Source organism: Sphaerodactylus townsendi, linkage group LG15 (assembly GCF_021028975.2).
Source record: "Sphaerodactylus townsendi isolate TG3544 linkage group LG15, MPM_Stown_v2.3, whole genome shotgun sequence".
In the NCBI taxonomy this organism is placed as follows: Eukaryota; Metazoa; Chordata; class Lepidosauria; order Squamata; family Sphaerodactylidae; genus Sphaerodactylus; species Sphaerodactylus townsendi.
This window is the reverse complement of record NC_059439.1, coordinates 15,810,315-15,827,444: the sequence shown is the minus strand read 5'-3', so window position 1 is coordinate 15,827,444 and position 17,130 is coordinate 15,810,315. Positions and strand designations below refer to the sequence as shown.

The 17,130-nt window shown below is 44.2% G+C and overlaps 1 protein-coding gene across 5 annotated transcripts in view; it reads left to right on the top strand.

The window, feature by feature from the left end:
* LOC125444841 (speckle type BTB/POZ protein) overlaps positions 1-17,130 on the top strand; it is a 57,007-nt gene that overhangs the window by 21,205 nt on the left and 18,672 nt on the right. For all 5 annotated transcript variants that reach the window (XM_048517563.1, XM_048517566.1, XM_048517561.1 and 2 more), the window contains exon 2: positions 14,843-14,986. In XM_048517563.1, coding sequence (XP_048373520.1) covers positions 14,909-14,986 — 78 coding nt within the window. In that variant the 5' untranslated portion in view covers positions 14,843-14,908. The remainder of the gene's footprint in view (positions 1-14,842; positions 14,987-17,130) is intronic.

The window sequence follows — 17,130 nt, the reverse complement described above, 5'->3', positions numbered from 1 at the left end:
CTCCCTGGAGGAAAGGCAAGATTTAAAAAAAGGCAATAAATACATTTATTTGCTTTCCTCTGTTGTCAGCTCACATTTGGCTAGTAATTTATTCAGTTTTTCTATCTTCTTGTGGGCGAAACCGTTTCGTTTTTTTAAAGGCCGCATTGCCTTTGATACCCTCTCTGACTGTGCTGTTTAACCATACTGGAATCCTTCTGGTATTGTTTGTGCTTCTTTCCCCTATGGGATACATGTCATTTTGAGCCTTGATTAGTGTGGCTTCAAATAACCTCCGAGCTTTTTGGCAGTTATTTAGATTTTTTAATTATACTTCTCAGCTGCCTTTTATCTTTTGCCCTCTTGTCAATTCCATGACTTTGTTCCGTAACACAATCATTTATTGTCTTTGTTATGATACCGAACTACTTTTATCTTGCTTGTGAGAGCAGTTGGAAGTTGCTTCTTTGGTATGGCTTTGTTCTTTTAATCTCTGGATCATCATTGGACTCTGTCGGTGGGCAATATTCCTCATGTGTTCCTCATACAGTATTTCCTGGTTTCTGTCTATAATAGGCCCCCTTCTGTGTGTTTGTGTGTGTGAAGTTTTGTCAAATCACTTCTGACCAGAGTAGATAAATATCAATATTTTTTAAAAAGAATTTCATTAAAATTTTAATGTAATTCAGATTTTTAAAAATAAAGTGCTTTTTGAGAAAAAAATCTATTTAAAATACATTGTTGAAGGCTTTCGCGGCCGGATTCAACTGGTTGTTGTGAGTTTTCTGGACTGTGTGGCCGTGGTCTAGAAGATCTTGTTCCTACCGTTTCGCCTGCATCCGTGGCTGGCATCTTCAGAGGTGTGTCACAGAGAGAAGTGTGTTACACAGATGCAGAAGTGTGCCAGCCACAGATGCAGGCGAAACGTTAGGAACAAGATCTACCAGACCACGGCCACACAGCCCAGAAAGCTCACAGCCACCAGTATTTAAAAGGTAGTTTAAATAGTTTTCTGTTTAAGATGCATTGTAGTCCAGAGGTCACTCATTAATTACGTACCATTTTTTCCTAAATGAATTTCATCAATCCATTCACAATTTCCTGCTCTTCTAGAGGTTTCTGTAAGATTATTTTGGGCAGCTTTCCTATCTGGAAGATACTACCATGTTTCCCCAAATATAAGACAGTGTCTTTTATTAATTTTTGCTCCCAAAGATGCGCTATGTCTTATTTTCAGGGGATGTCTTATTTTTCTGTGTTCTGTTCGTCGGGCATGCTTCCAAACAAAAACTTTGCTACGTCTTACTTTCGGGGGATGCCTTATGTTTCGCACTTCAGCAAAACCTCATCTATGTCTTATTTTTAGGGGATGTCTTATATTCGGGGAAACAGGGTATCTTGGATGCCTGGTTTTGCAGTTCTCAAAACTGTGAATCTGCGTCTGCAGAGGTAACTTGCCTCTTCACCTGCCCTTAACCACTACACCAGAAGAGTGTTGCTGGATCAGCCCACCGTTCAGTCTACTGTCTGGCACAGTGACCAACCAATTACTCTGGATGGCCATCAATAGTGCCTTGTGTCCAGGGCCTTTCCCCAATGTTGCCTCCTAACCCTGGCATTCAGAGGTCTCCTTCCTCCAAAGCAGCGGTTCTCAACCTGTGGGTTGCGAGTCCCCTCTGGGGGTCGAATGACCCTTTCACAGGGGTAATCTAAGACCATCAGAAAACACATATTTCTGATGGTCTTAGGAACCAAGACCCAAATAATTTTATGGTTGGGGGTCACCACAACATGAGGAACTGTATTAAAGGGTCGTGGCATTAGGAAGGTTGAGAACCACTGCTCCAAAGGTTCCCTTTAGTCACCATGGCCAGTAGCCAATGATGGATCTCGCCTCCGTTAATTTGGCCAATTGCCTTTTAGAAGAAGAAGCCAACTGCGCTTGCGGTGGTCTCTACGATCGTTTCCTGGTCGCTCTCCTCACAGGCGTAGTTGCACCAGACTCTTCCTGCTACATGTGGAGGCTCACATTTCTGAACGCTGTTAAAAAGAAAAAAGAATCTCACAAGTGGCAAAACAGCCCTGCAGGCAAAGCAGGGGGGGCTGACTCCGCTGTTGTGTAGTTAAAAAACAAACAAACAATAATTTGCATGGCACTCTTTATGCGGGGGAACATTCAAATCTGGAATCCACCCTTCAGTGGGAAGGGTTGCAATCCACTCGGCCTCAGGACTCTGCCTCTTCATCTCGGCCTCATTTTCATGCCTGTCGGGAGCAGACCCCCCATGAGCAACCAGCCTTCCTGCAGGGGCAGCGGGAACACTTCTTTCATTCAGCTGCAGCTGGAACGCTTGTTTTCTGCTGCTGTTGACGTGTCAGATCTTGGGTAGTACGGTTTTATCCTTTTATTGCTGCAAGCCACCTTGTTCTCGTTATTAAACAGTGGAATACAAATATCCTACTGTGAAATTCTGAGCAAAAGTTACACCCTTCTAAGTCCCTTGAAGTCGGTGTGCTTTGAAGGGTGTAACTTGGCTTACGACTGTGCTGCCAGTCACCTTTTAAGAAAATCAAGACGCCCTTTCTCTTGTACCAGTATCAACATTTACAATAGCCCAGATGATCAGGCATATGGAGCCGGCGTGGTGTAGTGGTTAAGAGCAGGTGGATTCTAATCTGGAGAACCGGGTTTGATTCCCCATTCCTCCAACTGAGTGGCGGAGGCTTATCTGGTGAACCAGATGTGTTTCCACCCTCCTACATTCCTGCTGAGTGACCTTGGGCTAGTCACAGTTCTCTCTGGACTTTCTCAGCCCCACCTACCTCACAAGGTGTCTGTTGTGGGGAGAGGAAGGGAAAGGAGCTTGTAAGTCTGCTTAATGGACAGAAAGGTGGGGTATAAATCCAGACTCTTCTTCTTCCAGTATCAAAATTTATAACAGCTCAGGTGATCCGGCAAATGGAGTTTTTCTAGTCCTGTCCTCAAATGTAAGGCATTTTCAGAAGTTGGCATTTTAGTGCAGGGGGGGAAAGGGTTAAACATGGACCAAGTTAGGCCAGGGTGCCAGATTTCTGGATGCCAGCCCCACACATTTAGGATGTGGTTAACGAGGCTCTTGGGAATTCTTTGAGCTCTGTTGTCTTTTAGCCTGAAGCAGGAGACTGTGGAGGTAAAGAAGGGAAGTGAACCAGCAGTGAAGAATTTAGCAGAGAGCAACTGTGACATGGTTAAGGCATAAGTGGGGGATGCGATCTGTGTTCAGAGCTGGGGGCCATGTTGGAAGTATGAGCAGGTGGCCAGTTGCCAGTTTTCCAGAGGAAGCAAAAACAAACACATGAAGCAAACAGGAAAACAGAGAATAATGCAAAGCTGGACAGTGGTTTTCTTGGGCTGGGGGGGAATCCCAGTTGCCTGGATCTCTAGAACCTAGAGGTGCCTCTGTGTGTATAAAATACCACCAAGTCACAGCCAAAGGAGTATTCAAGGCCGGTGGTTAAGCAAAGATGGTTTGCCATTTCCTTCCTCTGCAAAGTCTTCTTTGGTGGTCTGCCATCTAAGTACTGACCTGGTTAACTTCTGGAATCTGATGAGATTGGGGTATACTACACCGATCCCCTCGCTGGCTGGTGCCTAAGATGTGGGGATTTGTTTTTCTCAGCCTTTCTTACTGATGTGCAGGTAACATCCGTTATGCCTTCTGAAGAGACACAGTGGGCCCCTTGCAACGGAAGAAGAGTTTGAATTTATATCTTTCTTTGCTCAACCGTATGGAGTCTCAAAGCAAATGCCTTCCTTTCCTCTTCCCACAAAAAATGTTCTGATATCATTGGGCATTGGGAAGAAGAGAATAAGAGTTTGGACTTATACCCCACCTGTAAGGAGACTCAAGGTGGCTTACAAGCGCCTTTCCCTTCCTCTCCCCACAACAGACACGTTATGAGAGAAGTGGGGCTGAGAGAGTTCTCAGAGAACAGTGACTGCCCCATGGTCATCTAGCAGGCTTGGTGTGTAGGAGTGGGGAATCAAACCCGGTTCTCCAGATTATAGTCTACCACTCTTAACCACTACACCGCACACTACACCGCTGCTTGTGTACAGTTATGGAAGCCTGTCTCGTCCTTTGAATTTTTAAAATCTTGCCTCTTTCATTGCAGCTTCTTCTTAAAACAATAGCAGCAGTCCTGCCAGTCTGCACAGGAGCTGTAGTTTCAGGGTTTTCCCCCCTCACTTTTAGAGTTTGGATTTTTATGTGTGTGCTCAAGGCTTCATCTTAGCTGTTCCATGTCAAGGAGACCTTTCTAATAGTTCGATTATGCTTGCTCACTGAGCTTCCGTGATCCAGATTTTCAGGTGGTGTAGATTGGGACATCAGCAGTGGGAGAAATAGAAAGGTACAAAAGTCAGCTATTAATGGTGTGGGCCTTAGGTAGAGGAATTAATGGTGTGGGCCTTAGATAGAGGAATGAGAACCACAGGGCGCGTGAGACGGGAATGCAGAGGTCTGACAAGAAAGAAACAGCCTTTAGCCTCTGGCATTCGGGTTTAACATGTACCTGTGTCCCCTTCTCCTGTATTTGAGGTTTTTCCAGACTTCTTTGCAGTTGTCAGATCTAGAAATATATTTTAAGAATAAGGGGGGCGGGGATTATTTTGCTTCAAACACTAAACACTGCTGAGATGGATGGAGCTCAATTTCCCCATTCTTTTTCTCCTTCCTCGTCTTGAAAAGCGTTGAAAGTTATCCCCTGCCTTTGCTTTCAGAGGGCCTGCTGGTGATTCCCTTTGGAATATAATTTTGTTCCATGTTCCCCATGCTTTAAAAAAAAGAGAGAGAATTTAAGTGGGGCTTTAAATTTGTTTTTTATTTGTGCTTTTGTGCGTAGCGCCGTCTGCTTCAAAGAGCAGAGTGTGTGAGTTGCACAGTAGAAACGTTGTTCTCTGAAGGACGAAATTGTGACTGCCCAAAACACACAGCATGCTTTTTGTGAAAGGCAAGCCTGCTGTTTTACCTTGTAAATTACCCACATAAACAGTGTGTATGTACGTGCTGGGTATCTGGGGCATACTTCATGGAAATCAGCCTCACAGCCTCCCTCCAAACAGGCCTTTTGGTCTTTGAGAGCAGGCTGAAACCAACACAAAATTGCCAAGTGTGCTAGTGGAAGAGATGCCGAGACTCAATTCCCTCTAGAGCACCCGGCCATCTCCTCTACTGTAGCCTGGGAATTTGTGTTGACATGTTGTTTGAGTGTTCTCTATTGATACTACTGAAGGGTTCTCTAATGTCATGCAAAGCTAACCATGCTACACCTCCATAAATGTTACCCAGAGGAATTCCTGAGACTTGTGGTAAAATTTGTGTGAGCCTCTTGACATTCGGTCTTCGTTCCAGCCGGGGCTTAACCCCAGAGCCTGTTTTCAGTTCTATACTTAGACCGTTGGCTTTTGAGGCTGGGTTCAGGAAGGGCCTTCTGATAGAAGAAGGCAAAGCAAGTCCCTTCTGGGAATTCCCCTGGGACTTCCAGCGCTTGTTCTATTGCACACACACAAAACATAGAAAGATAGTCATCGTAACATTCTGACCCCATTAGGCACATCTCAGAATAAGCAGTGCTTTTAAATTGTTAATATATTTATTATGGAGCACCACCTCAGTTCTGGAATCTGATTTAGGAGCCAGAACTTGATTTCAGAATCTCCTGCACTCTATGGTTGTAACCCTGGTACGCTGACAGCCAGCGTGGTGTAGTGGTTAAGAGCAGGTGCACTCTAATCTGGAGAATGGGGTTTGATTCCCTGCTCTGCCACTTGAGCTGTGGAGGCTTATCTGGGGAACTAGGTTAGTTTGTGGACTCCAACACATGCCAGCTGGTGACCGTGGGCTAGTCACAGCTCTTTGGAGCTGTCTCAGCCCCACCCACTTCACAGGGTGTTTGTTTTGAGGTGGGAAGGGAAAGGATTTTGTAAGCCCCTTTGCGTCTCCTTGCAGGAGAGAAAGGGGGGATATAAATCCAACTCTTCTCCTCCTCCCCCCCCTCCCCCGCCCCCCAGTGCTGATAAAATTAGTACTGGTGTCCAGAAGTGTTTCCTGGCCCTGAATGAAGTAATGTTCTTTTTCTGGTACTTTAGAAGTCTGGCAGGACAGGAAGGAGGGTCTAAGAAGGGTCTAAGAAGGACTTTGCGGGCACTGCTATATTATGTATTAACTTGCTGCATTTTAACTATGTTATTAGTGACTAATTGATATTCGATTTTATGTTTATTTGTATCTGAATTTTATGTTGTCCACCGCCCAGAGCTTTTGGGGGGTTGGGCGGTATATAAGTTTGAAAAATAAATAAATAAATAAATAAAATAAAGATACCTCTGAACTTGCACAGAGGATTTTGTAAGCCCTCGCTTTGTGAGAGAAAGGGGGGGATATATCCAACTCTTTCTCCCTCCTCTTAACACCCCCCAGTGCTGAAGTGTACTAGTACTGGTGTCCAGAAGTGTTTCCTTGGCCCTGAATGAAGTAATGCTCTTTCTTGGCAACTTTAGAAGTCTGGCAGGACAGGAAGGAGGGTCTAAGAAGGGTCTAAGAAGGACTTTGCGGGCACTGCTATATTATGTATTAACTTGCTGCATTTTAACTATGTTATTAGTGACTAATTGATATTCGATTTTATGTTTATTTGTATCTGAATTTTATGTTGTCCACCGCCCAGAGCTTTTTGGGGGTTGGGCGGTATATAAGTTTGAAAAATAAATAAATAAATAAATAAAATAAAGATACCTCTGAACTTGCACAGAGGATTTTGTAAGCCCCTTTGCGTCTCCTTGCAGGAGAGAAAGGGGGGATATAAATCCAACTCTTCTCCTCCTCCCCCCCCCACCCCCCAGTGCTGATAAAATTAGTACTGGTGTCCAGAAGTGTTTCCTGGCCCTGAATGAAGTAATGTTCTTTTTCTGGTACTTTAGAAGTCTGGCAGGACAGGAAGGAGGGTCTAAGAAGGGTCTAAGAAGGACTTTGCGGGCACTGCTATATTATGTATTAACTTGCTGCATTTTAACTATGTTATTAGTGACTAATTGATATTCGATTTTATGTTTATTTGTATCTGAATTTTATGTTGTCCACCGCCCAGAGCTCTTTGGGGGTTGGGCGGTATATACGTTTGAAAAATAAATAAATAAATAAAATAAAGGTACCTCTGAACTTGCACAGAGTTCCCTTCTACCAGTAGTGAGTCTCAGCAACCTTCCGTGGATCTAGAAGTGTCAGAAGGGCATGCTAAAGGTTGCAAAGTTGACGCTCTTCACCACAGGAGGAATCAAGTTAATGGCTCATGCCAAGTGGTAATTTGACGCCCTGGCCCGGCAGTGTGTGAAATCTGCTTTTCATAAGAGAGAAGCCTGGCAGGTAATCTCTCTGTGCCAGGCTAATCTCGAGATCTGCTGTGCTCCTGAAAGCTTTGTTGCCTCGTGAAAAATCTATTTAATTTTCTCCTGGCGATTCAGAACCGCATTGATAATTCTCTTATCAGCTTGCTGTAAGCCAGACTTGTATGGCTTGTGCATATTTGTCTGCTTGCGGGGCGTGGATTTAACATTTTCTACACTTGTTACTTCTAATCCACTCCTCCCCCCCCCCCCCCTTGCACATCACTGAGAGAAAATCTCTTATTTCCAATTTCCTTTGGCAGGGGGTAAGGTGCGAGTTAGAGGTTGGGGCAAAAGGAACTGATAAGGCTTGGAGGCGCGAGGCGAGTGTTTTTCCTTTTATCTTCAGGACACAATGAAAATTTACCTCACTGTTCCTCAACTACTTATCTTCTCAGGCCGGGTTCCCGTCTGCAGGAAGGAGGGTAGGATTGGGGTAAGGGTGTTGGGCCGAAGGAAAAGCAGTTGCTACTTCCTTGAAGGAAACACGATCTGATGAGAGGATATGGGGAGAAAAGCTGAACAGCTGGTGATGGAGAGCTGGATTCCAGTCTTCAGTCTGGCCACGAGTTGCTTTCCTTCCTTGGGACTCAAAAGCATCGCCCTCCTCTTAGGCATAACTTCTGATTCCGTTGGGAATAGGTGCTCCATATCATAGGGCTGTTGCAAAGGTGAGCACGATACACTTTTGCAGAGCCAGCGTGGTGTAGTGGTTAAGAGCGGGTGCACTCTAATCTGGAGAAGCAAGTTTGATTCTCCGCTCTGCCACTTGAGCTGTGGAGACTTATCTGGTGAATCAAATTAGCTTGTGCACTCCAACACATGCCTGCTGGGTGACCTTGGGCTAGTCCCAGTTCTTCGGAGCTCTCTCTGCCCCACCCACCTCATATGGTGTTTGTTGTGGGGGGTGGGGAAGGGAAAGGAGATTGTAAGCCCCTTTGAGTCTCCTATAGGAGAGAAAGAAGGAATATAAATCCAAACTCCTCTTCTTCTCTTTGCTGATCTCTCGGTTCTTGCAGCTGTGTGTCGACCCTGTAAGGTTTTCAAGACAAGAGTTGTTTGAAGCTGGTTTGCCATTGTCTGCCTCCACATTACCTTGGTATTGCTGGGAGGTTTCCTATCCAAATACTAGCCAGGGTCAGGGATGAGAGCGTGTGACTGGCCCGAGGTCACCCAGCAAGCTTCCATGGCACAAATAGGGATTCGAACTTGGGTTTCCCAAGTCCTAGTCCGACACCTTAACCACTACGCTATGCTGGCTCTCACTTGGCAATACAGAGCTATCAGTTGGCTACTCTGAAGGGAAGGCTGCTCACAGACTACCCGGGGGCACTTCCAATGGATAGCTACCTGGTGAAATAGCTCTGAATCTTCTTATCCCAGGGAGCTAGTTATATCAGACATCCTGACCTGGTACTGGACTTCTTTCTTGGATTCTGAGCCTTGATGACATTCTCTATTTCAGCTTTTCATCTGTGTCCAATAAGGACTGGACATTTTAATAGCAACGGACTCAATGTTCTCTATGTGGCCGTGCAGACACAGTATTGGTGCCATGCAATTCCAGCGGCTGCTGGCAGGGGGAGCTGCTGCAGTCGACTCAGTTCCATGCGGCAGTAGGAAACTTCTGCACAGTTCCCTACCGTGGTTAGTGGGACTATTGGTAGTGGTTGTTCTTGGGGAACCAATTGCCTTGTCCTCCGTGGACTGTGTTGAGGCCTTAGCTGTTACTGATAATTGCTTCCATTAGCTAATCTTGACTTGAACGAGCAATGGTACAATTTTGATAATTATTTTATTCTGCTTCCCTTGTTGAAACCGTTCCTTTCTCCCCAAAACAGCTGCATTGTTCTCCTGTCCTTGAAACATCCCTATGAGGTTAGTTAGTCTGGGAGTGTGTGCAAGACTGACGTTTGTGACCAGTGGTGGGATCTGTTTATACTATTCATACTGTGACAGGACAGAGGCTGTGAACAAAGCACCAAGAAAGCTCATATCTGGCAGTTTGCAGCTAGTGGCAAATTACAGGGGAATAATGACATTTGTCCAACCCGTTCTCAGGTTGCTATTCTCTCTTCGTTCTCTGTGCCAAGGTGGTGGCATAAATATGCCTGAAGACTTCCCATGGGGGAGATATATATATCAGGCCTGATATCGTTAAACATTATAAAAGGCTATATAAATTCTCTTCCTATTGCCTTTTCAAAACGAGCTTATTCCGCAGAGTAAAGGTTCCGCGGAGGGCTGCATTCATTCTTTTGTCATCCTTTAAGATGGTGAAAAATAATAAAGAGGAACAAATATCTCATAACCTGATGGCCATACATCTGTGTTTGTTAAAAGAGGTGGTGTCAATTTTTCCACTTGCCACGGATAAAGAATGTGTTTATATCTCAGGAGTCGGGCGAGCTAGCTAGCCTCTGAAAATTGTATCAGGAAAGGTAATGGGAACTTGAAACTCGTGTCACTTTGACGAGATTGGTTTGGCTTTTCTTTCCTTTTTTTCAGTTTGCTTTCCAAAATTGACGTGTGGTTTTTTTTTTGTCTGCAGCACTGTGAGAACATCTGTTTCTTTCCCTTTGCTTATCTCTCACACCTCTGCTGTTAGTAGCAGGGTTTTTATTTTCGTTTTTTGCCAGGCTGGCGGAATGCACATATTTTCCAACAGCTGCTGGCAGTCAAGTGTGTTAAGGAGTCGCTGGGGATGGGAAGCGAGTGTGTCATTCACTGGGTCTCACAGGGCTATGCCTGTTTTGCTGTGTGTATCTTTGCACGGCAGGCAATGCATTGCTCTTCGAGTGTGGTCAGATAAGGCTGGCTGTAGGCGAGTCTAACAAGTTACAGCATACTAAGCTGGGGCTTGACAAATCCCAGGAGGCAGGTCGCTGAGGCAGCTAGATGTTTTATTGTAGCACCTAATATTTTCAGCAGTTTCCTTTGTACTGCCTCTCAGTGATGCTCGGAACTTCAAAGCTTATCATTTTACGTCAGAGTCTGTTTTGTTGCATGACATGAAAATGCATGTGCATTAACAGAGAAGAAGAAGAGTTTGGATTTATATCCCCCCCTTTCTTTCCTGTAAGGAGACTCAAAGGGCTTTATAATCTCCTTTCCCTCCCCCACCCCACAACAAACACCCTGTTAGGTTGGTGGGGCTGAGAGAGCTCCCAAGAACTGTGACTAGCCTAAGGTCACCCAGCTGGCGTGTGTTGGAGTGCACAGGCTAATCTGGTTCCCCAGATAAGCCTCCACAGCTCAAGTGGCAGAGCGGGAATCAAACCCGGTTCTCCAGATTAGAGTGCAGCTGCTCTTAACCACCACACTGCTGCTCTCTTGTCACTGCTGGTTTGTATTTATTTTGTCACACTTCTATCCTGCCCTATCTGGAAAGACTCAGTGTGGGTTTCAACAATTAGACACAATAAATCTAAAGCTTTCACATTAAAATTATAAACGCCTAAACCATGTTAAAACAGTAGATTAATAAGTAATGTATAAAAAATAGATAGTGTCTTTAACGAGAATCAATGCTAATTTTATACCTTTTGCTAATTTTATACCTTTTGCTAATTTTATACCTTTTTGCTGTATGCTGATTTTATACCTTTCGGTGATGGTAGATACCTTGATTTCTTAACCATTTGCTTTATGCGCTGGCTCCAATATTCAGTTATATGGAACTTTTTAATGCAGTTATGCAATTGAAGAGGCTAGGGTAGGGTTAGAGGATAGCTTTTTGTTGTAACAATGACAACCTGGGTTATACTTATATATATTTCTGTAGTACAAAATTTTAGCCATAGGCTTAATAAATTTACAGGAAACTGTAAAGGGGTTATGATTAGTCTTCATGGTACCAATAATTAGAAGAAAATATGGCTATTTAATATACCAAATTCTGAAAGCTAAAAAATAACTCCTAAAGTTTTGAGCTGGCTCCTGAAGACACGGAAAATTTGTCACAGCCTGTACTTGGAAAGGAACCTTTTATAAGTTAGGCCGATTCTCTCTGGACATATGCATGCCCGTGTTGCAGGATAAAGCTTTGAGGAGACGATCTAAGGACTGCTATTTTATGTGTTGGTGTGCATGTGCGCCATCAAGTCACTGCTGACTTACGGCAACCCCAAAGGGTTTTGAAGGAAAGAGACATTCAGAGGCGGTTTGCTATTAGCTACCTCCAGGAAGGCAGAGAACAAGCTTGCTCCCTCACCAACATGACATCCCTTCAAATATTTAAACATAGTTGTCATGTCCCGTCCCCCCCCCCCCTTTTCTATACTATGTGGAACTCCGTCTCCACAACAGTGACTGAAGGGCTGCAGCTTCATTGATTGAGTGTTTAAACATTTCATCCATCCAATTTTTGTGTGCCGAACATCGAAATATTTCAGACAAAACATAAGGCTTATAAAATACAAATGTATGTATACTCTATTTAAAACAAATATAATATATAAATACATTAAACTCATGGAAACACTCAAAACAGGTTAGAGTCTGTGAGGGAAGGTGTCAATCTCTCTGGGAGGGATTTCCAAAGTTTTAGTTCCCCAACAAAAAAGGCTTTTTCCTGAGGTTGTCACCCCTCTAGCCAGTGGTGGGATCCGAAAATTTTAGTAACAGGTTCCCATGGTGGTGGGATTCAAACAGTGGTGTAGTGCCAATGGGGCTGGGCGGGGCACAACGGGGGTGTGGCTGGGCATTCCAGGGGCGGGGCATTAATAATCTGTTACTGTAAAAAACTCTTACTGTAAAAAAAAAGTTCCTAATTTCCAGCTGGTATCTTTCTGTCCATAATTTAAGCTCATTATAGCAAGTCCTATCGTCTACTGCCAACAGAAACAACTGCTTCTCCTCTAGTTGACTGCCTGTCAAATACTCAGTACTTTCAAATACTTTATTTTTTTTCTAGAAATCAAAAGAAGGATACTTTCCTTAAACAAGGAATTTTACCATATCTCTAAAACATGTTTTTAAAACAGCCCAACAGGGAGAATTATCCCATTTTCTACCTTCGCTAACCAGCCACATAGGAAACAACAGGACTTTATGATTTTTGGACCTAATGGAATTTCTAATGGAAAAGCAGACCCAATTAGTAACCCCCTCTCGGCACACACAAATAATTAGTGACCCACTCTCGGGAACTGGTGAGAACCTGCTGGATCCCACCTCTTCCTCTAGCCTCAGATGGTAGTGAGCATCTGACACAGGGCTGCTGAGGTTGACCAGAGGAAGGGGTCAGTTATGTTCATATCAGAATGGAGAGGTCTTACGTTATGCTTTTATAGGGCTTTAAAAGTCAGTAGCAGCACCTTAAATTGGGCCTGGAAACCAATTGGGAGCCAGGGTAGATAGATGGAAAGAGTAGAGTGGTATGGTCTCTATTGCCCAATCCAGCCCACTTTCTGACCACAGCATTCTGTACCAACTGTAGTGTCACAATGGTCCTCAGGGGCTGCCCCACCCAGAGTGCATTGCAGTAATCTAATCGAGATGTTGCTTTCAGAGAACTTGGAAGATGAGTCGGCTGTGCTGCCATCATCGGTGAGGAGTTGGGCAAGTTGGACAACCTCCCTGACACTTACGCAAGACCGCAGTTTTCAGGGTTTCACATCAGTCAAGTGTGTGTGCCTTTCCTTTGGTCTGTCATCTCAAACTTGCTAGAGAAAATTCAGTGGTAGCATCTTCGGGGCAGGGTCCTGGGGCATTTGTAGTAGTGCTTTTGCAAAAGGGTGTGAGCAAAAGCAAATCTTTGTTGCCGCTGCTGGACAACGGTGGCGATCCACAGTCTTCCTGAAATGCCAAGCAGGTTGGAGTGCGGGCTTAAGTCAATAATAGGGTGGGCTGTTTGCTGATGGGGAAAAAAAAGACTTTCTCAAACTATCAGCTAATCATCAAATGTTTTTAAAGCCTCCACGCTTATTAGAACAGCGAAAAACTTTGCTTCCGATACGAGCAGTTCCATGCTAATTACAAAGACAGATTTGCTAACTTGCGAAACAATGCCATTTTTTAAAAGATTGTAATGAATGTTAGCAAGATTAGATAAGGCTTCTATAAATGGGAACGATTCACTGAGCAGTTCTTTTTGGCTTTGATCCTGGAAAAGCAGCCACAGTCTGTAGCTACAATTTAAGGTAATGACAAACAAAATAGCAATGAGTGCTAAAAACAAACGAAGTAGCAATAGCAAAACAAAATAACAAAGAGAGCTTAAAAAAAACGCCCCAAACTTTCAAAACAAACAAAATAGCAGTGAGTACTAAATAACATCCAAGCCCTCCTAAATGCTCCAGTTTTGTATATAAAAGTATGTACTGGGTTGTTCTTCCCATTGGCAGCTGGTGGTCAGGAGGAAGAGCTTGCCCAGATGGCTAGCCAGCCCTGCTCAATTGCCTGCTCATGTGAGGCCAGAAACCACCATTTTGGAAGAAGGCGGGCTGGCACCTTCGTACCGGCTTGATCACAGCTAGTCTGTCGACCGGTAAACCAAACCGAGAACCACAGGATTGCATCCGAGGCTCTTGGGTTTCTTTTGCAACACAGCCTCATACTTTACTTGCTACCGCTGACAGTCTGGAAAGCTTTCTGGCTGCAAGATTGGACCGGAGTCTCCGTGAAAGCTTGCGTTTGAAAAACACACCCAGACTTGCAGTGTGATCTACAGTTCTCTATCTACCACCCCCAGCCAATTCCTGTATGATTATCATCTCCCCCATCCCATGATTTACTTCTGTAGTTCCCTCCCCGAAATGTGCCTGTCCAGGTGCATGTTTCCCATCCAGCCCTGTTCCTTCTTGTTTACATGGTCACGCACTCTGAAAGAGTCGCATCTGCCCTCGGATGGCATGATTTGAGAGCCCGTTTTTTGGTAAAGTTGCAGCTCTTGTTTGGCCTCCAGCCCTGTCTCCCCGTGAGCGGCCTTTGCAGATCCTTCTCTCTCATCCTCAGTTCCCCTCTGTAACAGGGTGTTGTGGACAGTGGAGCTCTACACCGGTGGTGGGGATGGGCGCTACTCTAGATGGCGGAAAAAAAATCCCTGCTCCCCCCTGCCATCTCCCTTAATTAAATATGCGGGAGAAGTCAGCAGAAGGAGGATGTAGGTTGATGGATGGGGCTGCAGAAATCTTAGATGTCTTAACAACTTGATGCAGGCTCCCAGGAATTGGAAATGCTTTCTCAGTGCTTGTGACAGACAGCCTGGTCTTGCCAGGACTTCATTAGGAGTAATACGGTTAACCTAGCATAAAAACATGCCAAATGAAGTATCTGCTGCAGACGGGGGAATAGAGAGGAGCAGGTGATGAAGCTGTGCAAAGCAAAATGCTGCAAAACTGAAACTGTTCGGATTTTTGCAGTGTGGGCAGGACTGCGGTTCCCGTTTTTTTGTAAAAAAAACAACCCTTCTGCTTTCTTTTCGTTCTGGTCCATCAGGGTGAAGATTGTGGATGCCGATTTTTTTAACTAACCTGTGGATCCTGTTTGACCTCCAAACTGGCAATGTCAAGGGTACCGAGTCCACCTCCCCCGGCAGAAATGTCAAGTGGACCTGTTGCGGAGAGCTGGTGTTACACTCAAGTAAGTCTGTGACTTGAGATCCTTTTTGGATTCGTCTTGTCCAGGGGGTCTACAACCTGTAGCTCTCCAGATGTTCATGGACTACAATTCCCATGCAATTGGCCATGCTGGCAGGGGCTGATGGGATTTGTAGTCCATGAACATCTAGAGAGCTACAGGTTGCCGACCCCTGGTTCTTGTCAAAGAGCAAAGAATACTTAGTATTTTTTAAGAGTTTTTATTAAGGAATATAGTCTGATATATACAATAAAAATAAGATTTACAATTGTCTCACTGTGTTTCTTGCAGAGAAAATTATTAGCACTTGACCATCACAAAACCCATTAAATCATATTCTAATCACTTCATCAAGTATATAATATCCTTCTTTAAATAGAAAGTAACTAATCCTTCAGCTTTGTGAGACATACAAAAGTTTTCATGATTACAAGACTGTAAAGGAGAAACTGCGCATATGAGAGAAAGGTAAGGAAGAAGGAAGAGAGAGCGAAGACTAGAAGGGAAAGTCAGAAAATAGACGAAAAAGAAAGGAAAAAAATAATAAAGGAACAGGTAAATAGAAAGAAGAAGAAAAGAAAAGGAAAGAATACTTAGTAAATGGCTTTTGTACAATCAGTTTGTCTCCTATCTGAATGCCGTTGGTTCTAAGCATGTCCTTCAGAGCCGTATGTTCAGCAGTCATTTGATTTATTGTCGAAGGCTTTCACGGCCGGAATCACTGGGGTGCTGTGTGGTTTCCGGGCTGTATGGCCGTGTTCTAGCAGCATTCTCTCCTGACGTTTCGCCTGCATCTGTGGCTGGCCTCTTCAGAGGATCTGATAGAATCCGATAGATCCTCTGAAGATGCCAGCCACAGATGCAGGCGAAACGTCAGGAGAGAATGCTGCTAGAACACGGCCATACAGCCCGGAAACCACACAGCACCCCAGTCATTTGATTACTAAATCTATCAAGATGGAATCCTGCCGGTTTTGTCTATTAGATGTGGAAGTACAAGGTCCCAGCCCTTAGCTGGTTGTCCTGCCACGATTCAATAAACAAAAGTGCTAGGAGCAGAGAAAAACCTGAACAAATAGAAATATACACCATGCTTAGCAAACTTCGATATACCGAAGTGCAAACATTTGATAATGTGAAAACATGAAAAATATGAAAATATCATTAATTCATACACCACAATCATACTTACAAACTCTCATACAGTCGATACCTCTCTTTGTCCGGGAGAACCAGATAAAACATTATCTGATGCTTACTTAATTCCTCTCTGTAACAATAAGCTTAAGTACTATGCTTCATAATACCTCAAACTAGACTTACTGCAATTAGATATGCCGTGAGAGAGGTATCAACTATATGAGAGTTTGTAGGTATGAATGTGGTGTATGAATGAATGATATTTTCATATTTTGATGCAATATTTTTAATGTTTTCACATTATTAAATGTTTGCACTTTGGAATATCGAGGTTTGCTAAGTGGGGTGTGTATTTTTGTTTATTCAAATGCTCTGCCATGATTTCCAGGGACCAACCTATGAAATTCTGCTTGGGGCCTCCTACCTGACCAATTCCTGAACCTCTGCAATGTGTATGATGTCCTTGCAAGCTTTCTGGAAAATTTGTGAGCTGGTAGCTGTATCCCAGTGTATAAAATGCAACATATTACAACTTGGGGTTTTATTTTTGTAAGCCGGCCCGTCCTTGGAATGGGTAGCACCTCAGCTCTATTTAAAGCAGGCTCCGAATGCCTTTGGATTTGAACAAAAGTATTAAGTAAATCTGAACCCACTGGCAGTTTAAGACCTCCCCTGTTTATCAGATGGAATCTTTCCGTGAACTTTGATCCCTTTCAGTTAGCTTTCCGCTTTCTCTTGCTCATCCTGGGAGACCTAATTATTCCCGTAACTGTGCAAGATCTGCAAGCTTTACAGCAAGCCGTGCTGCAAAGCATGACAATAGATTCCCAGGTATTCTCTTCCCCTCCTCAAGTAAATAGAGCATTTTCATAGCGACAGTCAACTCTCCATTGGACTTGTTTCAGAGCCCATGTGTCATGGGCAGAGGCGTAGGGGCAGCAAATGGGGCCTGGGTCCTGCCCCCCCCCCCCCGTAGCCCCCCACTTACCTTAGTTCAGCCAGCTGCA